The sequence below is a fragment of the Lissotriton vulgaris genome, chromosome 8 (genome assembly GCF_964263255.1).
Source record: "Lissotriton vulgaris chromosome 8, aLisVul1.2, whole genome shotgun sequence".
Classification (NCBI taxonomy): domain Eukaryota; kingdom Metazoa; phylum Chordata; class Amphibia; order Caudata; family Salamandridae; genus Lissotriton; species Lissotriton vulgaris.
The window spans coordinates 841,164,715-841,186,482 of NC_141696.1; the positions used below are offsets into that span (position 1 = coordinate 841,164,715).

General features: G+C 43.1%; 1 protein-coding gene across 3 annotated transcripts; it reads right to left on the reverse strand.

The window, feature by feature from the left end:
- Positions 1–943: 943 nt before the first annotated feature.
- Positions 944–16,096, reverse strand: ING1 (inhibitor of growth family member 1). 3 transcript variants are annotated; one of them, XM_086934745.1, is made up of 2 exons: positions 15,519–16,096; positions 944–2,491 (listed from the first exon to the last, which is right to left on the reverse strand). In XM_086934745.1, the coding sequence occupies exons 1-2, from the start codon at positions 15,655–15,657 to the stop codon at positions 1,785–1,787; spliced, it is 846 nt and encodes a 281-aa protein (XP_086790871.1). In that variant the 5' UTR covers positions 15,658–16,096; the 3' UTR covers positions 944–1,784. The 3 variants fall into 3 exon arrangements, with proteins under 3 accessions (XP_086790871.1, XP_086790872.1, XP_086790873.1); XM_086934746.1 differs by lacking the exon at positions 15,519–16,096 and adding an exon at positions 14,102–14,409; XM_086934747.1 differs by lacking the exon at positions 15,519–16,096 and adding an exon at positions 13,642–13,936 and having other exon boundaries at positions 945–2,491.
- Positions 16,097–21,768: the final 5,672 nt, after the last annotated feature.

Consider the following 21,768-nt stretch of genomic DNA (forward strand, 5'->3'; position numbering starts at 1 on the left):
CAGAACTGTGAAAATGACTGCAAAAAGGCAAAGTCCTGGATTTTCAAAAACTAGTTAAAAAGCGAACGCCACTTTTTCTCTAGTTTAGTAGTTATTTTTCTCCTGTGTTACAGTCATCATGGACCTCCTGTACAGTCAGTACATGTTAAAACGCAACTCTGGAGGTGGCTGAAATACATAAATGTTAGTGTTCAAGGCAGATGAGACTACCATTCTCACCATTCCTTTTACCTTCCAGGCTTTCCATATGGAATAGGCTGTCAGGCTAAACATCTGCTTACACCAAACTGCGCAACGCTGTTGCCCCTGTTGAGCCTTTGTAATCGTAATGCTGCTGCTCACCACTCTGTGGGCGACTTCTAAGGCTCTAGTCATCCACAGCAGTCTGAGCACCTGATCAATAAAGACAGGTGGTTACAGCTATCTTGTTTAACACTACTTTGGGACACATTTGGCTGAACTTTCATGGGGCCTGCAGTGCATCGGGTCCCATGAATGTGGAATAGTTCTCTTTCAATGATGCATCTCAAAGACAAAGATATATGCCTATCGGTCAGTCTCAATCGCCCCGGCTCTACAAGTTAGTGTGCAGTCAGTGAGATGGACAACTGGTACGTATTCACTTAATCAAAATACCGTTGTGGCTATAGACATGCATTTGAACTGTCCCTGGGGAATCTTCTTATTGACAAATTATTGAAAGAATTCTAGAAGATCAAATTTCACCATACGAGAATAATGAAATGGATTACAGGGGGCAGCAGGACATTAGTTTAAGTTTTAAAAAGCATTAAATGAATCCAAAAGAAAGCATTTCAAAACAATTACAGAATACTTCAAAGATGCAATTGGAATTTTCTTTCTGGCCAGGTCCAAAACAATTAGTGATGGCAATGTAATTAAAGAAACAAGTAATGTAATAAAACATCATTATTAAACAGCAGTGACATATGTTTTTCATTTATTTTAGAATATCGCAGCTGTACAATTATCATACATACAGAAGGAAATGCCCACTAGTTACACTATGGCATCTAGCTGTATTTTCAATTATAATACAGTAAGTGCAATACCACTTATAATTTACATATTATACAATTTATACATGTTGAAGATTGCTACAGTATCTGTGACGGTATAAAGCTTGATTTGTGAAATTCTTCGTTCAACCACTTTCAGGTTAAATGTAAAAAAAATCCATTGTTTTAAAATGGCCCTTCTGGAACTTGGCCAATGTATAAAATAGCATCCTCTTAAAAGTGGAACCATTTGCTTAAAAATAAACACACAAAAAACAGTTCATTTGCTTTTTACCGGTCATAGACACATTTCAAATGTAGCTATGTTCCTAAGTTCCTCATATATTACATTAGGCCATTTTTCAAAGGAAATCACATTTACAACTTGGCGCCACACAAACACAACCGGGCATCCATGTTTTTTTTTTGTTAATTTGCTGAAAAAAATGTATATATGCCATACAAGAAATTAAATTATGCATTTGATGTCATTGCTATTCCTCAGTCCGATACATTTATGATGGTGCAAAATAACCCGAGTTGAGCCTTCCAAAAGGCCATCCTATCAACTACCTACTTATGGCAAGAACCTAAGTAACCAAATGGAAAAATGCATTGCCCTCCCTTTTAAAGGAATGGCTTTAATGAAGTCTTTTAAAAAAACGTAAATTTTACACTCTCCGCACTTTAAACTAGGATGAACTTAACAATAAATACAATGGTTTGAATCTGTTATTGTCCATTTGTTCACAGCACAGGCAAGGGCTACCTGCTGTATACTCGCTCTTTTTTAGATTTTTCCAAAGCCTTGTCCATTGTTTTCTCATTCTCCCCTCGACATTTTGGACAGTACCATTTGCCTTTTGGCTTATGATTAAGTGACACACAGGAAAAGTGAAACCACTCAATGGGACACTCATCGTTATCACAGCCAATCATTTCTCCATAGGAAACCTGGTTACACAGGCAGTATGTTGGTTCATTTGGGTCGATGGGAAGATCCGCTGGGGAAGCCTCTCTCTCTGCAGCTTTGGTCTTGGTCTTCTTTTTCCTCTTTGGTATTTTGGCTCTCTTCTCCTTCGGAGTGCCCAGCGTGAGGTCATCCCGGTCATGATTGTTTGACGTATTTTCTCGGTTTTCGTTGTTCCTCGGCCGTCTGGATCGCTTGTTGCTTGGTTTCTCTGATGGAACAATTGTGTCATTTTTGGACTTCTCCTGGTGGGATTTGCCACTGTTGCTTGTGCTATCATTTGCTTCTTGACAAGTCTCAAAAAAGTCAATATAACTATCCACTTGTCTTGTCCGGTTTTCAACCAGTTCCACCATTTGACTAACAATCTGAATTTTTTCATCACCAAGTTCCTGGCTTCGTATTAAGGCTCTCTGAATGCAATGCAAAAATCGCCTCTTCTGCACAGGGTCCGTCTCCCGCTTGAACTTATCATAATATTCATCAAGCTCCCTTAAGATTTCTGCAAAAGCACAAGAAAAAGATAAGATTAGGAAAATAGTGATAAAGTGAACTAATCAATCTACCCACACTCTGTGGAATCATGGATAAGAAAAGATTTTATATATATTTTTTTAAACTATGGATTTTAAAAATGTGTTGCCATACTGGACTTGAACCCACAAGGGTACAGGTCATGACCTTGTTTGTCAGCAGTACCACAAGAGCCCTGTGATAAAGCTGCTGCACCTTGTACCCTCCCTCCCAATCCACTCAAGAAAAAAATGTAAAACCATATATTCAAACTCTGATAGCAAGCAATAATCTATAATTCATATAGAACAGATTAGATTACAATTATTAGCTGTCAACACAAGCCGTTCACTAAAAACAAGGATTACTAAGCATAAAAATAGTATTCCAATATAGAACTATAATGCAAAAACATGATGAAGAGTAAAGGTGTGTTTCTTAGCCTTATGGGCTTGTGCGGACACCTAGTGAATCACTACTGGGATCCTCAGTCCCCAACCTAAGCAATGTCTACATTTTGAACCATTAAATAAAAAATTTAAAAGCCACAGACACAGGTATACAACAAACCAAATTATGAATTATCTTCAAGTAATTCGTAAAAAATATATACAAAAATCAAAATTTTATTATAAACAGGAAGGTTGGAGCTTTTGAAATTTTGATTGTATTTATAAATGGGAACGCAAAATGCTAGACTCCAAGCATATCGCATTGTCTTTGTTGTTCCCAATACATTCTCTTTTTTGTCAGATCATAGTATTGCTTCAATTGGGGTCACCAATCATAGATACCATTCAGCAAAGGAAATCAACTTGCTTTTTAGCCTCCAACTTCAAATTCCTTTACAAAAGATGTTAATATTTTAATTTAATGTTTTGCTTTTTATGTGTATATACGTTATTCATCTGCTAACACTACTCAATTTTCTAAACAGTTGCAGTTCCCCCAGGGGTCGGAAGATCACAGGTTAAGATCTGCTGGAGTAAAATCGGATTCTAAAAACAATCTTCACTACGGATGGAAAAGAATCTGGGGAAAAGGCACATTGTGCAACTGTATACCTTTAGAAAAACTATTTCTGCACAAACTATGGTATAACATTATGATGAAATCAATGCATTAGTGGAATGTCTCTGTGAGAAAATAGATGTGTTCTCCACCCTTTGTCTTTTTAGGTCGAGCCTAGGAAGAACGTGCACGGTCTCTTCTAGACATGCTGTATTCACTCTGGTAGATTACAGCCCGCCCATTGCCATTTTATTCACCTCTTTAATTGTTATTCAAAAATGCATGTTTGTTGGTGGTTAATCCTGTCTCTTTGCCCCTCCTTTTTGTTGTTTTGTTTCCTTCCGCAGAGCACCACCCAATTACAGTTAACATTACGCCTCTGTGCTTATGTGTTCATCATTTGAGGTGGGGGACTGTTTTTTTCTTTGATTCCTGCTTGTGTCACTGTTTGCCCGTCTTCAGTGGTTCAGCTTTGGCACCTGTCACTTAATCTCTCCGTCCCATTCAAATACTGAGATAAATGTCAGACGTTTCAGATGCTGCTTAGGAAATCGCCTTATTAATTTTCTCTGATTTCAAAGTGTGAGGATTTTCCCCAAACCTCTCCCTCTTAGCTGCCTGTTGCATGAGTGAGCCTCGGTCACCGGACCTTCAACAGCCTAACCTTGCAGCACAGTTAAGGGCAGGTAATGGGCAATCCCGGACGCATTTTCTCTGACGCCTGTTTATATAATGTGAACTTGAATGACCTGAATGTTTTGGGGTGCTTTACCCGAGCACTAGCTACATTACACAATGCAATTAATTTTTGGGGGCGTTTTTATATAGAGCGAACTCCACCGACCCCAAAGGCATTAAAGTGCTTTAGAAAAGCGCCTGTTACATTACCCTCTTCGGTGCTCAGGACAGCCCTCAGCAGACCGACGTCACGGTGGGCGTGTGCTAAAGACTGCCTGGGGGCGTCAGAATCCAGCCCACCTATTAATTCTCCCATCCAGCGCCGAAGGGGTTACACAAGGTCAGGTTGATATGTTTGTTTTTAGCTGCATGGAGATTAAGTGTTGCCTACGCCGGCACCTATTTATTCATTATTATCCATCTACCTGACAAATGAGAGCTGCATTTGTCCCTTCCACCTCCACCAATGTCAATGCATGCCCGCCCCTCTTCCTGTCATTGTCCTCCTCTCAGAGTTCTAACTTCAGAACACATTCACAGCCGCTCCGAAGGGACTGAGAGTCATTTTTTATTATATAATGTGAAGTGTGAAGTCTAACAATCTGACGGTGTTGGAAGTGCTTTATATGAGCGCTGGTTAGATTACAGAAGGCAAGATTCATTTGGAGGGGGCATTTTTATAGAGTGCGAACTCGACGGATTCACAAGTATTGGAGCACTTTACAAAAGCACCAGTTACATTACAAATTGTCAGGTTAATTTTGGGGTTTTTAGGTGTGCGGAGATTAAGTGACGACGACATCCCTGTTTACTCATTATTTCCCCTCTACCTCACATTGGTGAATGTTGCTGCTATGTACAGTGCTCCTATACCCAGGGGTCTGGGACAGAGGGTGGGGCTTGCTGGTAAACGAACGGTGCGAGCAATGGAACTGAATTGAATGGAAAACTCTGGAGAATGGTGCTTAGTGAATATAGGCCTGGGGAGGAGGGATGTGATGTCCCTCCGATTGGAAAGTACTTCACTGCTTTTTTCCATAGGCTGATCAGTACTCTAGTGATGCAGTCACACACAGACTGTTATACTGCTGTTGACTTGCTTCGAGGCACTTGTCCTTCTGTCTATGCATTAAAAAGCCTTGGAATGTGTCCATAAATGTTACCGGAGGCAAGCATGTATTCCTGATTTATACTGCATGAGCAGTGTGTAGTAATTGCACATCTCTTCAATCCCTCGTGGCACAGACACAGGATATGGTGCTGCAAAGCTAAAAACACTTATAAGGTTCCAAAGGCGAGATCTATTGCCTATGCCAATGCTTGTTTGCATTAGTTATAATCTTAAAAGATGAAGGTACATGGAAAGAGATCACAAAATCAAGACAGTGCTGCATTTGCTCCAGGCACTACAAACTGGCTCATTAACTGGGATGTCCTAAACATCATTTGTTTGGATATATGACAAATAATTTGTCAGAGGGCGGAGGATCAGGAGAATTTGATAATCTTTCCAGATTTATATGTGGTGATCGACATGACCTTTGTGAAAGTTTCTGGAGGAAGAGGGCGGGTTTGCACCCCACACCGGACGCACAGCATTTAAGTGCATAACGAGGATGCCAAAAATTTCTCAAGTTCATCACAAATGTTTATTTCTGTTAGAGTCATTCCATGTGTTACGTTATTCATGGTTTGTTGGTCACATGTTGGACATACTATGTTCACATTTAAACTCTTTAATGCTGTAGACATGCCATAACGAGCCTTATTCTATAGCATGGAATGCTACATAGGTATTCTTCGATTAAATTATTTCCGTCACCCTATGCATTTCGTGCCTTTCCTGGCACTTCGTCAGGGGTTCACTGCAATTTTAAAAACTTTGTGAGTTGAGCACTATTTTAAATATGTAATGCAGACCAGACAACTCACACTTTGCCAATGTGACGCACCATATCAGTTTCCTTCATACAGTTACCCAGTGAGGCGCCAATACCACACGGTAGGAAGGAAAAGGAGCCGAAAACCAGTGAATTTTCAACTGGTTTTTGCGGGCGTTGCACTGCCGACGTCCAACTATTCTGGATAACTACTACTGGTACGGAGGCAAGATCATTTTTCTACGAAAAGTCTAAAAAACAGCTACCTGTTATATCAGAGATCACTACAATATTGGTAGATCAAATTCAGTGCCACGAGGAAGCCCCATTGGGGTAAAAACGTGTTGGCTGTATTGTGGCTGTTGTGTTTGACCATCTTACGCCATGAATGATTCAAGGATTCATTAAAGAGAACATATTTCACATCATTGAAGAAATTGGATACTGTTACCTATTTTGCATTTAAGCATTTTTTTTTAAAATGTATGTTGCCTCTATGTGCTTTTTGAATACACTGAAATTGTTGATTTAGTTGGCATCTGGTAATGTGATGTACGAACTGTGACTGAGCCACTTAGGTCAGTGGCATATGTAATTAATTGACTGTCCATGTACAAATGTGAACCATATTACACAAATAATCTTTTAAATATATAGCTTGCTAGGATTCAAGAGACAAAAAAACATTAGCTTAAAGATCAGAAAGAAGGAAAGCCAGAACTATATTGGGTCTAATGTAGAAGATTATGGTAGAATACAATTCAGATGAGAAACCCAAGCAAAATGATCAGAAGCAAGCACAACAGTAAATGTTTGCAGGTAGGCTTTGCACACAATCAATGAACAGAGAAAATGTTAATCACAACTCCATTTCGGCAAGGATACTTCATGTCTAACATTGGCAAATAATTTAGGTGGGAATAGTTACTTGAGTGATAAACGTCTCAAGAACCATACTTCGACATATTTAAAGCTTAAAAGCTGGGGTTATAGAAAAAAGTTATAATCTACAACAAATATCTGGAGCACAGCACAGTTCAAACTAGTAAACTCCCAACTTAATGTGATCAAAAAAGAACTCCTTATTAGTCCCAATTTTTTTGTAAACATGGCCAGAAACGAACATTTTTTCAAAACATAGCTGTAGTGGAGTAGTGTTCAGTATAAATCCACATGAACAATACACGAGTATTGAACAAACATCCAGCACAAATTGGACACGTCCATGACAATACAAAAGATGTGAAAATACAGCCACAAAGTACAATCATCCAAGGACAGCCGACACTTGTTTCATCTTTGACTAAGACTTCCTCGTGGCTACTGACGTAGAACACCAAAAGGCTACTAGAATGTAGCCAAATTGTCCACAGGTTTTATCAAGTATATATATTGTGTTCAATTATAAGTAATATCTAAAGGTACCAAACACCATTAACAAAACGTGTATAGTCAGGCAATGGTCCACAGTGATATGCAGTTCAAATGCGATCAATGAGAAGAACAAGAACTCACCCCCTTGATAAGGGGCGGTATCCCCGAAGTCAGTATTCATGCTCTGGAAACCTATACAAAGCAGGGAACGCCTGCACTTCTTTGCAGCAGGAGTGCTGTCTATTGTAGCACACTTAACAAATGATTGTACTTATTAAACAACTTGGAGGGAGGTTTCATTGCTGGTTGCATCTTCCCACTGCTGCTGTCTTTGTAATAGGTACAAGTGAAAACGTATGTGCCAGTGATAACAAACAAAGTGAGAGCATGAAGAGGGGCTTTGAGATCTAAATAAGCAGGTCTACAATTTGGTAGTTAAACCAGGTAGATATTCAAAATACTAACTACTCTAAAAAGCCGACTCTCTAAAGAGGTGGACTCTTACAGAGTATTCAACATTTAAATTTATTTGCAAGGATACAAAGGAAAACCGTGTTGTAGATGTAACAAGTGCTATTTTTAATTGCATTAATGGAAAAATTACATAACTTCTAGACTACCGGTTATGCCAAATACAAAGTATAACCAGCTTGTCACACCTTCAAAAACACAAATAATAAGTCTACAGAAAAGTAGAAAAATTGTCTATCTTTAAAACTTTTCCCCCCTCAGATCATAAAATATTGAGTGGAATTTATTTATTAGGTGCTTATTCCCCAATGTAGGAATCTGGACCCTATGAACAACAACTGAGTAATATTGATTTAAAACTGTTACTGCTGTTCATGTTATTAGTAATGTATATCATGTGTTTTACTCGACCTGCTCTCTATTGTACAGGAAAATGTAATTAAAAAGTAAAAATATACTAGTCCTTCTAGCAATAGAAATTGTAATAACTAGCATGAGTAGTAGCAGTTATTCACATGTACTAACACAAAAATCCCTGTTCATGCTTTGTGCCTGGGAACTACTTTTCTTGCAGTCTTATCATTGATTACTATGTAACCCTTTGGGCTGTATCATTCTTGTGGGTCAAAAGTTTGGTGCAGTAACTTTGGTGGATGGTGTCCACTTGGACCGAGATGAGGCTGTCAATGTACAATGCGTGTAATTTTGGAGAGAGTGGGAGACAGATAGATTCTGGTCGGTATCCTCATTTTTAGGATTCGCCTGTCGAAAGTTGTGCAGCAGCGTTTCGCGCAGGCGAAATCTTATGAGAATAGTATGTGGGCTTTGTCCCGCCTCTGTCTTCCATTGGCTAGCTCCATAAATGGAGGCTAGCCATTGGAAAAGAGAGGCGTCCATCATTGTGCGAGGCGATCCGTGGGCGTTCCGGCGATTTTTTCCCTCTCAGCCCCTTGTAGAACGTCATGCGGAGGTGGGCGGGTGTCCCCCCCCCCCCGTGATGTTTTCGTCTTTTTTGAAGTGCCTTTAGCCGGAGTGGTTTGCGAGATTTAAGTTGCCAGGAAGTTGTTTTTATTTGCGATCAGGTAAGCAGCATTATGTTTTTAATTTTTTTCCCTTTTGTACGTGTACCATGTCTCATGTCGTCTCCCTGTTTGTTTTACGTCTTTGCGTGTCTCGTTGCTGTTCTCTACATGCCCCGTGTTCTACATATTTAGCTTTCCACTGTATGTTTTCCCTTTGTACGTGTACCCGTGTCTCATGTCGTCTCCCTGTTTGTTTTACGTATTTGCGTGTCTCTACGTTTGACGCACCTTCCCCACCTCCATCGGAACGGGCTGAGCGAGCTTCTTCAGGGAATGGGGAGGGCTGTAGTCTTCATGTCTGATGGGCTGGAGGGGGGAGAAGCTGTAGGCGGGAAGGTGGAGCAACTGGAGGGCCAGAGACGCCGAAGGTTGGAGGGGAGAGAAGCTGTAGGCGGGGATGGTGGACGGGCTGCAGGGAGAGGGAAGACGAAGCGTGGACGCTAGAGGCTGGTCTGGGGACATGGTGACGAGGGACGGAGAGGCTGGCGGAGGAGCGCTGGCCGGAGGGGTGACCTCGGGCTGCCCCCGGTGCGCTCCAGAGACCTGTCCGCACAGGGCGTCTCTGGCTCGCCTGAGAAGAAAGGCCGCCCCGCTGGCCTGCAGCCGGACGTCTGTCCTTTCATGTGGCCACGGGCTGCCTGTGGGCGCGTCGGGGGCACAGACGGAGGCTTGTCGCTGTGGGGTGCGAAAGGAACAGATGTATTTATTTTTGGATAAATTTAGTGCAAGGTAGAACCACGTTTCCTGCCTTGGGAGACCGCATGGAATAGGCGAGGGAGGGCTGGGGTGAAGGGACCCAGAGGCGGGGGAGACGAGCAAGGTGTGGAGAGAGAGGTGAGCGATCTGAGAACAGAAGGGCCCCTGGCCCATTAGAAGGTCTCCGATAGGCTTGTGCTTACCGGGTGGTTATACCTTCCTGGTGCTGTAGAGACCCTCTAATTTGCAGGGTGTATGGAGCTTCCTCAATCTCTTAGAAAGCCTCTGATTCAAGACTGTCCACAAGGCGGAGAGATCTCCCTCAGTCAGTCCAGAAAAGGTTGTTTGACAGTCTCGATCTGGGTGATAAAACCTCCCTAGTTATATCCACCGGCATAATCCGGACAACCTGGTTACTGCCATCTTTATCCCCTCGCCCATCTGCCCCAGCCCTACTGGCCTTTCAGCGGATCCTCGTCTAACCACCCAATGTTCCTCCACACCTCTCTTAACAACGTGTGTTTTAAAGCAGAAATGAAAGCGCTCTGCCAGGCGGCGACACCCTGGAACAATGTCAGGAAGGAGTCTTGGGGAAGTGGGGTCACCCCGTTGGAAGCGGAGGAGTGCGGTGATGTCATGGGAGCCATCTTGCATTGTTGTTGCTGGCAGAGGCCTGGCATGACGTCCCAGTGGTACCCACCGGAAGTGCGGGGCAGTGTGACGTAGGAGGGGTATTTACTGTGGCACTGGGATGAAATACTAAGGTGCAGTCCTCATACTGACGCGATAAGCTACTTATTCATCTGTACATAACCCCAGGCGTGCACGGTCTCCTATAATAATTATTGTAATATGCTCAATCTAAGAATACTGTGTATGAAATAATGTGTTCATGTGCTTCTAATCACTTTTAACACAATTACTCTGACTTTTGAAAGAAAAGCTTAACAGAGAGAAAAAATGTGAGAACATTGGAATTGTTGTGCCTGCATACTTCATGTTTTTTTGACTCTCAACAGATTATGGTAAATGGTGTGCTTGCTGCTTAAAAAAGCTTGGAATGAGTTTACTTCAACACAGATGTCGAAATCATGGCATGTCTAGCCTATTTCTGCATACACAGGAACAATTATTTTGCAATTGCTAATGTTCTATGGTGAAAGTGCACCGATGCTGAAGAGTGGTGCAACTTCAGTGTGGTGCTGGGCATGAAAGCCACATATGGTTGAGGGTAAAATCTTGTTGATACTTGAGTGTGCACTTTACCTGTATAAAAGGCCCCCTATTAATGCTTCGGAATTAAGCAATGTCATCTCTCCCCACGAACCTTCAAACTTGAGTATGCTTGAGGCGTATGTTAAACTTCGAGACTATTTGATTCTGAAATCCAGTTTTACTGAGAATAGCAATTGCATAGAAGTTTAAGTCCCTAAGAAGGTATGGTCTATTTTGAGATCCGTATAAGGCGATGTGTTTTATCCCACAGCCCAAGAAGACATGTTTGGGATTGCGACGATCCTTATTAATGAAAAAGGGCTACTTCGAAGTTAGTCACACTGCCTAAAGAACTGTGACAGACAGCTAAACTGTGTTCACCCTACAGTGATTTCCAAATTGGTGGGCCATGATTCTCTCTCGTGTTATGGAACCATTCTGGTGCTTGGTGAGTGCAGAGTGCAGATTGTGAGTGCAGATTCAGAGTGCAGATTGTGAGTGCAGATTCAGAGTGATCTTACATTAGGTGACCCCAGTTTCCTGCTTACATTTAACACACCGCGGAGATAGGGGCGAGTTCGTAAAGGGCGGGGCCTGGATACTACTTTGTCCGCCAGAGAATAATATACGTCCGGAAAAGGCTGTGCCATTTACTCAATACATTTCTATAAGATATATAAAAGAATTTGTCAAAAACAATAAAGCTCTAACTTTTACAAAAGCGAAACCGTTGCATTGTAAATGCTTGTTTTTACTTCTCTTGGTGAAATCCAGAATAAGGCATTCAGCTGTCTACTTCCTTGGTGTAATGGTATTGCATTTGGAAATCATGCAGCACAGCGCATAATCGAATTCCCCAAAATGTAGGTGATCTGGTATGCCCATGGTCGCCACTGTGAGTAATTTTAAGAAAAAACCCTGGTGATTCACATTTCAATTGATGACGAGAATGCATGTGTTGATTTTATGTAATTTTAGTTGAAAGATTGCAAAGAGTGAGCATTTGGACAGTCAAGTATTGGGTGGGGATAGAGAAAAAAAGGTGTACTGTCTTTTATTTTGTGTGTTAGATTAAGAGTGCACGTCAGCAATATGCCCAAACTGCTGTGGTATCCCTTCGTCCCCTTCTGGGAGGATGTTGTAGTTGGGAACAAACTACTGTCTAGAGTGGAATGGTACAGTGGATAAAAAAAAACTATGAACTGGAAAGCAGCCTCAAACAATCACATGTGGCCGAGATTAAGTCAGGCATTCTCTAAATCGCCTTTTTTTTGCAATCCGTGGCAGAAATCTGACGGGTACGCCAAGACGTAGGTCGCACTGTGCCATAGGAGTCACACTGCACTCCACTAACGAAGCCGAAAAATGTCTTGGGTTTCATATGTTCCCTTCCGGAGGGTGCCTCGGGTTGGACTGTCCCCATAAGGAGCAGGGACAGTATTGACTTGCATGGGTGGGCCACGGTCGCTAGTGGTTGAGCTTAGTCTAAGCATCCCAACCATCACCTTGTTTCCTTCTACTGTTTGGCTAGCATGGTTGATCTTATTACTCGCCTTGATTAATGGTCAGTAGGAAATAAGAAATGGGGTGGAGAGGGCAGCGAAGCACACGTTTCTAGGAGAAAAAAAATCTTTACTTTATGGGAAACGATCTGGAGTCGATTCACGTAGAGCTGCCACAGTAAATATTGTCATATATTCAATGTGTGGAATATAAAATGGGAAAGGGTCTGTAGAATACATAGCTGGAAATTTTCTAATCCAGACAGGCAATTAAGTGCCAAAGCCTGAAGCTCACGTTATGCGCATATTTTTCCAGGAAACGTCGAGGACTAAAACAAGATGATCTCTGGAATCATAACTATAAAGTAAGCCGATGACGCGTCCGCTCGCTGGTCAAGTATTTTTTTTACGGTAACTACTATCTTTTGTAATTTAATGGAAAACGCAAGAACTCTTTGTTAATACTGAAGAAAGGCATTTACTAATGACAGGCGGGAGAACTGCGGCGCCCAGTGACTTACACAGAATCGAGAAATATTGTGAGAGAAGTAAGCAAGAATGCTATGAAATAACCAATTAGTTTTTGGGTTGTTTTTAAGTCGCGCCCTTTTCTTTTGACAGCTGTCATGACCGCACGGCGCAGTGAAATGCTGGAACGCTTCTCTGTGCTGAGACCTGCTGCCTGTCAGCCAGATTCACTCCACATTGACGGCACCGCCTCCATTTTGAGTCCGGCTGGCGGAACAGCCGCCACCAGATGGAGCTGCGTCTAATACAGCCCATCCACAATGTTGGGGATAACTCATAAGGAAAAGCGATGCCCGCGTCCGGCAGCCATCTTGAAATGGGGCACCAGTCTACCGAGGACGGGGAAAACATTAAAAAAAAAACTAAAAGGAGGCGGATCTACTTAAAGTAATTACAAAACAAACAATTCAAATTGCCCGTGGTGATGAAAACTTACATCTTACAAAAACACGTCAAAATACAACTTAGTACGCATTCTAAGTAACCATCCCATTCGCCATTGAATTCGGCTGCCCCCTACATATCGCGCGTGCCTCATTTCGTAATCACAGCCAAAGGGGAGTTGCATCTGTTTACTTCACAAGCAATAGAAATTACAGGAACACCTCCCGCCCTTTCTTATGAGTAGGTAAAGCCCACACACAAGTAACTGCGGCAGGGGCAAGCGTTATAAACCCACATATTGCTATAATAACCCTTTACCGTAATCGCGACTTGAACACAAGGAACTTACCGTACTGTTTTCAGTACAATGCGCAAGTACTTCAACGCCCGGTTTCAATCTGGCCGCCAAGTCTGCAGATGACAGTGCCCACCAAGACGACGCCATTGGCAGCCCGCCCACACACAGCATTTTGAAGGAAGTGCAATGAGCGCACCTCTCAGCATGTAGCTGGCTTTTCCTAACATCGTAAAGACAGCTGCCGACACCAATAAAGCAAAGTGCGTTGTCTGAACTGATTTCAAATGTCTGCCAGTACATGCAATGTGCGACGTTAACGCACGTGAACGTGTTAAAACAGAAACCTATCTGCAATGTTAGGAGAGGAAAAAAACCAGTTTTAAATGAAGTCGTTGAACGATATATTCGAACCATCTAGTACGACTGAAGTGGTCTACAGGAAGCTGCACTCGGGTCGGTCTGGGGAGGAGGGAAGTTAACCGTGCCACGCGCTCATGTTTTCTCAGCAAAGCACCAAATATAGACTACGCCTGAGTCCTTGTCGCAAAACCCACGTCCTCTATTGGCACTGCCACAACGGTCCGAAGTGGCATTTAAAAGTGACTAGAGACAAACTAAGACCTAACAATGCACACGTGCGTAGGGGGGCTGGGCGCTCCGGTCCTGCTTTCAACAGGCTGCTCAGGAGGAAACCACGGTAACGCACACTTAGCAACAGTAAAGCGAACAACCGGATATCACGGAAGCAACATTCCAGTCATTGTTCTCGGAGCTTAAACACCACCGAAACTCTTCCATGAACGGGCACGTCAATCACGGGAAAAGGCGTGTTGTGGGGAGGTGATATTTAAATAACCATCGAGTAAGAGACAATGGTTGGTTGGAAACACATAGGAAGGCGGAGCAACATGTTCAGCGGTGCCCAATAAGAACGCCCAGGCCAGCAAGGAAGGACGCGGTGGATTGTGTAGGCGGGGCACGCGACAGAGGCCTTGGTATAAAACCCTCTGTGAAACCATCTCGCCTACAAAGCGCGGCTTGCGCTAGCGGAGAGAGAAAGGGTCTGTGCTCTAAATATGAACACGAATGTCATTTGTTTACCTACTGAAGTCTAAATAAGGGACCGATGGTAACGATAGATTAAAAGAAGGCTTCTCAACCCGCTAGCCTAACGAACGCGTCTCTGCATCCTTGTCCGCAGGAAAGACATAACACACCGGACACTTGTTCCCTTTAAATAGAAATCGGGTGACAGAAAGTAAAATACGCTAACAGCTACCCTCGTCAAAGTCCTTAGAGCCGTATATTATGATTGTTGAACCCACGCTTTGGCGCTGGGCTCTGAGGAAGTCCTGCATTGAAACGGCAACGCTCACCGCAGACACCGCCTGCCGGTAAGCTTTTAAAGAGGGGCAACTCGATCCGCTTCGAAACTAAAGGCATTTCCCAAAAGGTGGAGGAACAATACATTCATCTACAGATAAATCAAACAGAAATACGGACGGCATCACGGGCACATTATGTGTTTTCTAGTCATGCAGCTACAGGCACCGCGTAGACTGTACATTCCTGGACGTTGTTGCGCTGTAATCTGCCAGCCGCTCTCAGCAGCAGCTTCACCTTTCTCCCTGCAACACACGCCACAAGCTTTATGCTGGAAGCACACAACTCTCATACGAAACACCAATCTCTAAAGGCACACCAGAGTAAGAGCACAAACAAACACGGTGGACTGGGTCTGTCGTCGGAGGACCTTTTGTTCCGCCCCGCAATATGAAGAAACACCCCGTTAGTCTCCAATTATATTTTCGCCTTAAATGATCAGATTCGCTGAGGCAACCGACGAACAGACACAAGAAGCAGACAAGCGATACGAGAGGAGGGGGCGGTCTCTCACCTTGGTACTTGGAGTCGATCTCTCTCATCAGGGAGACGTTTCTCTGCAGATCCAGGGGCAGCGATTCGACTGAGTCCAGATAGTCCTCCACATAGTTCACGATCTGCAGCTGGTCCACGCCATTCGCCGGACTCAACATTTTCACTCTGCTCTCTCTCCTCAGCACTGCAGAGTCCGAGTCTTCCGACTGCAATCCCCTCGACTTCTCTTCGATGGATGGAAATATTTATATACACATATGTGAAGGTCTGCTTGGTTTCACGCTCCTCTGCTGACCTGGACGACTACATCTGCTCTCTTCAGGGTCACTCAACTAGCAGCAAAGGGTGTGTGAGGTAGCCCATCGGCGGGTGGAAGGCTATCCGCCCCAGGACACACAGCATAAAAAATGCTCACAGGACGCAAGGATCTCCTCTGACTGAATCGCTTCACCGATGCCTAGCTGTCCTTGCTTCCACCGTCCTCGGTGGCAGCTGCTGCGCGTTACCGTTCTCCTGTCTTCTCCGCCGCACTTGATCCAACGTGGAAAACCCAAATACCAGTTTCAAACACTTGGGAAACATTCACAGCCCCGCCACCCAGGGCGCATGCGTGTCCCACCCCGTCCCTCCTCCAGAGCAAAGATTTGCATAGCAGGACCACAGCGCGCCCCGCCCTTCCCTCTAGACTGGAGTATATCCACTACTACTTTAGAGGTGGACAACGGACTAACTTTCAGGAAACCGCTGACGGGAGCATGAATACGGAAGTCCTTTTCCTGTACTTTGTAGCGATAACGCCATGTTGAAGAAGCAGTTACTATATTTAATAACAGTAACCTACAGTATCGCTCCACTTATTAATACAACTCATGGGAAATAAAAACATATTAATACATTGACTAAATATATTAAATATTTTGATAGTCTCCTTAAAAAGCGAATGAAAATGCTCATTTGAATTTCAAAAAGTAGAGGTATAGTTGAAAAAAACTACGCGTGCGTTACGTTTTTTGTACGTGTTTCTTTACAGCAATGGATAATATTCCTGTTGTGTTCCTTTCTTAGAATGACCACGACTCTTCATGATGAATTTCTCCTGAGTGCTAGTTCGTAGTAGGTAAAAACTGCAACAGTACGCTCTTCGATTTACATACTGTATGTTGAACCCAACTATTGTTATATTTACATTTGTTTAATAAGAACACAGGTAATTTTTCATCGTTAAATAACTGTACTATATTTGAAAGTTTTTCGTATATGGTGTAAGGCAAATCCTGTTGTGCTCCGACGAGTTTCGGAGGGTTACACAGCCATTCTTTTGCTGAGTCTGCCGCTACTATAAAGCAGTGGGATTTTCACAATGTGGGCGATCAAAAAGCTTCCATAAATCCTCCTAAATGGATAGAAGATGAAGTGAGAAAACAACAGCTCCTACCTAGGGGGTGACACTTTACTCCAAACTCTGCAGGAGAAACCACATAGAGAAGACTTGCCAGAAATCAAGTTTCAAGTACCTCAGGGTTACATTCAGGGCACAAGTCTTAAAAAAAGAAGCGGGGGACGCTGTCACCGGAAGTGACGTCACGAAAGGTGCCGAGCTCCTCGTCCCAGAGAGGCCAAAGAGTGAAGTCCAGTTGTTTGGCAGGGGGAATGGCGTCCCCCGGTAAAATAAGTGGGGGACGCCGTCCACCCGCGTGGTATGGCCGACTCAAGCCCTGGTTACATTATGGAAGAGGGGACAGGAATGCCCAGCTGGGATCCTTTAAATAACTGCAAAACATCTGACCTGCAAGATGGGCCAGCTTAAAAGAAGTGTGGTAAGCTAAAATACAGAGGCCTTTTTTTTTTTTTACATTTTAAATAATTTTTATTGAGGGTAAACAAAAGAACAAACAGTACAGAACAACAAAAGAAGAAAGATGACAGTAATAAACATAGTGAAAATCCCCATAAAGCGATGTATGACAATAATGATACTAGTATTATTCGGAATGATAAAGGTTAGAGTAAAATCATATTAATATTAATAATAATAATAATAATAACAAAAACAATAATAACAGTGACAATAATAGTAATGATAATAATAAAGATTGACAGTGCTCTAGTGCCAAGAAAAAGGTTCCTTCATCGAACGCAAGTTTAGTAGTATTTAAGTGGTCCGTACAGCCAATTCATACATTAGGCAAAAGCAAAGTATTACTCAATTTGCGAGGAGTTTGAGACGTGCTAGGCCTTCACAGTGATTGTGAGTTTATGGAGGGTCATAGCATGAGTACGAAGAGTCAAGGGAGCCCCACAGTGTTCTGTGCGATTTACGCCATGGAGAAGTATGGAGAGATTCATTATCAGCACCTCTCAAAGAGAACAGCCAGTCTTGCCACATTCTAAAGGAAATTTCACCGGAACTTTTCCTCTTGCTTAGAAAGACTTTGCATGCTAGAGTAAGCATGAGGTCCATCAAGTGCCGATCTTGAATGTTTACAAGTTGAGGATCTAGAGCTCCCAATAAAATGCAGGAGAAATCTCTTGGAGGTCGATAGTGAAAGGTTTTGTGTATATAATTATAGATCTAATCCCAGTAGGGTTGTAAGGAAGGGCAATAAAAAAGCATCTGGGCCAAGTTATCCACGTGAGATTTACAGTTCCAGCATGTGGGGCTATAGCTGAGTTTGAGCTTAACATTTTTCTCCGGAGTCTAGGACAATGGCTCGAGTCGGGGTACCGCGCGGGTGGACGGCGTCACCCCACTTATTTTACCGGGGGGACGCCACCCCCCCTGCCAAACAGCTGGAACTCACTCTTTGGCCCCGCTGCGGTTAGCACTGTTAACACATTTCTGTGTCCCTGCCTTGGGAGAAGCCCCGCTCGCGTGGACCCCTCGGTTGGCTGTGATGTATGTGCTGTTGTGTTTGGAACAGCCCCCTGTTTAGTCTGTGAGAGGCGGTGGTCCTGCTTCTTGACTGCGAAAGCGCGGCAGCCCTGTTATAATCAGGCTCAGCGGGAGTGCGCCGGCCAGATGCGAACGTCGAAGACACAGAGGTATTAGCTAAAAATTTACATGCCAGTCTTCTGGATTTCATTTAAAAGCCACGGCAGCTCGAGCCAGTCATACTTTGCCGCGAAGGTAGAGCCCGAGAAGTGACAGCAAGTTCTGTGTGATTTATTTCTGCATTAAAGCGTGCAGTTCCAGCTGAACCGGGGCAAGGGAACCTTGCATTTGTCACACAGGCACGCTCGCCTCGTCCCTGTCCCTGTCCCCATTATGCAGCTTCTAAGGAGTGAGTGAGGGGAGGTAATGAGCCTGATGTTGCAAGCAACCTTTCGTGAGGTCACTTCATGTCGTGACGTCACTTCCGGTGACAGCGTCCCCCCACTTCTTTTTCTAGGACTTGAGCCCTGTCCAGGGCGATCTATTTATTAACATCTTGGTTTGTGAGAGTATAGGCAAGATTTTGTTAGAGAAAGGGGTCAGGTGAATCTTTTCCCAATCAAATGGGATCTTAGAGGAGTTTACCTCATTTTCTCATGACGTCTTGCATTTTCTATGCAATATTTGTGAGTTAAGAGTGAGGAGTTTATATATCCTGGAGACAGTGTGCCCAGCTTTTACGAGTTGGGCAAGCTTGCCAGCTATCGAAGGGTCAGAGGGTGTGATGGAGCGTAATCAAATGAGCGATTTGAGTTTTAGGAATTTATTAAATTCCAAAGGTTTGAACTCATGTCGGATCTGTAGGTCGGAGAAGGGTAGGGGTAATGAACCTGAAAATAGATTTTTGACTAGATTTACTCCGTTTTTAGACCAGTGATCACAGTAGAGTGACCTGCCATCTTACTTTAAACTCGGGTTGTACCATAAGGAGGCCAAGTTGGACTTGTTAACTATGATTTTAGCTTTGGAAACCCGTTTTAATCTCAGCAGGGCTCTTTTAGAGTTGAGCAGAATGTACTTTGAGTGAGGGAAAGCAGAAGCATCAGCTGTTAGGAGAGCGAAGAGAGGCATATAATTAATGATCGCCCTTTCTATTTCTATAAAATACATTTTTGTTTCTTAATAGCAAGGACCTGCGCACCCCTGGACTTTACACACTACCCAAGGTGCACAAAAATGCTGAGGAGCCACCAGGTAGACCCATCCTCTCTGGTTGTGGCTCTGTCGTGGAACCGTTAGGCAAATATATTGACTTTTTAATAAAAGATCTAGTCCAGGACACGACTACCTACATTAAGGACACAACACATCTTATCATTCTGATAGAATCACAACCCTACCATCCCAATAGTGAACTCCTTGTCACTCTTGACAAAGAGTCACTATGCACAAATATCCCGCAACAAAAGGGGATGGATGTGATCATGAAGCATCTAAATAATCGACCAGCCCCCCACCAAGTTCCAACTGATTTTATAATCAGCCTACTCGATATCGCCCTTACCCAAAACTATTTCCTATTCAAAGATACTTACTATAGGCAATGTAAGTGCACATCCATGGGGGCAATTTTTGCCCCCAACTTTGCCATTCTGTTTGTGGAGGAACTGGAAACTAACATCATCCTGAACTACACAAACCCATACAACGACAAAATCCGTCTATGGCGAAAGTACATCGATGATGTCCTGATGATCTGGAGCAGTGATGAGGATACACTGAAAACATTCTGAGATTGGCTGAATACAAGCCAGCCTGCCCTGAAATTTACATTTAACTATGACAGATACCAAATAGACTCCCTAGATGTCACAATCAAATGTATGGATGACCAACTATACACAACCCTCTTCAGAAAACCAACCGAGCGGAACACCCTGCTTGAATACCGCAGCGCACACCCTAGGGCACTTAGAGATGGGCTCCCCTACGGCCAATTCCTCAGAATAAGGCGCAATTGTAAAATCAAGGAAGACTTTTTTCTAGAGGCTGAGGTTCTATGTAAAAAGCTGACAGCAAGAGGGTATTCCAGGAAACTAGTGAGAAGGGCCATGAAGAGAACCTGGTATGCCCACCGTGAACACCTACTGCAACCCCAAGCCAAAAAAGCATTATCCAGAATTACCTGCGTGACCACATTTAGCACAGTCAGTAACAAACTATCTAAGCGAGTTAGAAAACACTGGTCAGTCCTGGAACCACTGGATTTGAATATGGGGCCCCCTTTATTCTCTTTTTAAAAGAGGCCGTAACCTCAAAGACCACCTAGTGAGGGCAGCCACTGTGACCAGCAAGAACAACACAATTGAGACATATCTCAACATACCGCCCATCTTAGGACACTACAAATGTAATCACAGCATGGCATGCAAATTCACTAACAATACAAAAGTCTTTGAGTACGATAATAGTAAACATATGTTGAAATCTTTCACCAACTGTAATTCCAAAAATGTGATTTACTGTATTGAATGCCCCTGCAAACTACTCTACATCGGCCAGACGACACAACAGATAAAAACCCGGATCTCCCAACATAGAAGCAGGATCGGATGCAAGGTCAACACAGCCCCACTTGTGGAACACTACCTCTCACAAGGACACTCAGAAAATGACATAAAGTGGCAGGTGATAGATAAGCTGTTGCCAAATACAAGGGGAGGTAACAAACAGACCGTCTTGAATCATTTGGAATGCAAGTGGATTTACAACTGTGAAACAATTGAAAGGGGCCTTAACACTCTTGATGAGTGGAATACTTGCATTTGACTATAACAAACATGTCGTTGTCCAGGATCTGACTTTTCTCCCTTGCCCTGTATTAATTCTCTTTGTATTAATTTTCTTTGTGCATCACTATATGCACACCGTCGGACTATATGATACTGTATGACAACTGTAGAACGTTTTTTATTGAATGCATTATACATAATGTTAAGTTTCATGTTCAAAGATGAGGGATTAATCACACGTAACCCCCTGCAGCCAGGCTGACAGCACTCGCAATATTGAATCCCCCTGAATAGAACAATAGGTGCCATGTCCCATGGTTACTAACGTATGATTACAACTGCAAAACTGGTTGTTTAAATATTTAGGCATACTGCCATGTTTTTTCGCAATAAAGATAAGGGATGCAATTGCCAGTTACCACCCACTATCCCCCTCCAGCCAGTGCTATAGTAGGCGCAGCGCTAAGATTCCCCCATGAAAAGCTTAAAATGAGCCATATCCTTATTTTGAGTTAGACACTCTGATCGCATGATTCAAACTTTATATACGGTTTTACTAACACGTATGCCAACCAGATTCCGACGCCACAAAACTATCCATGTTT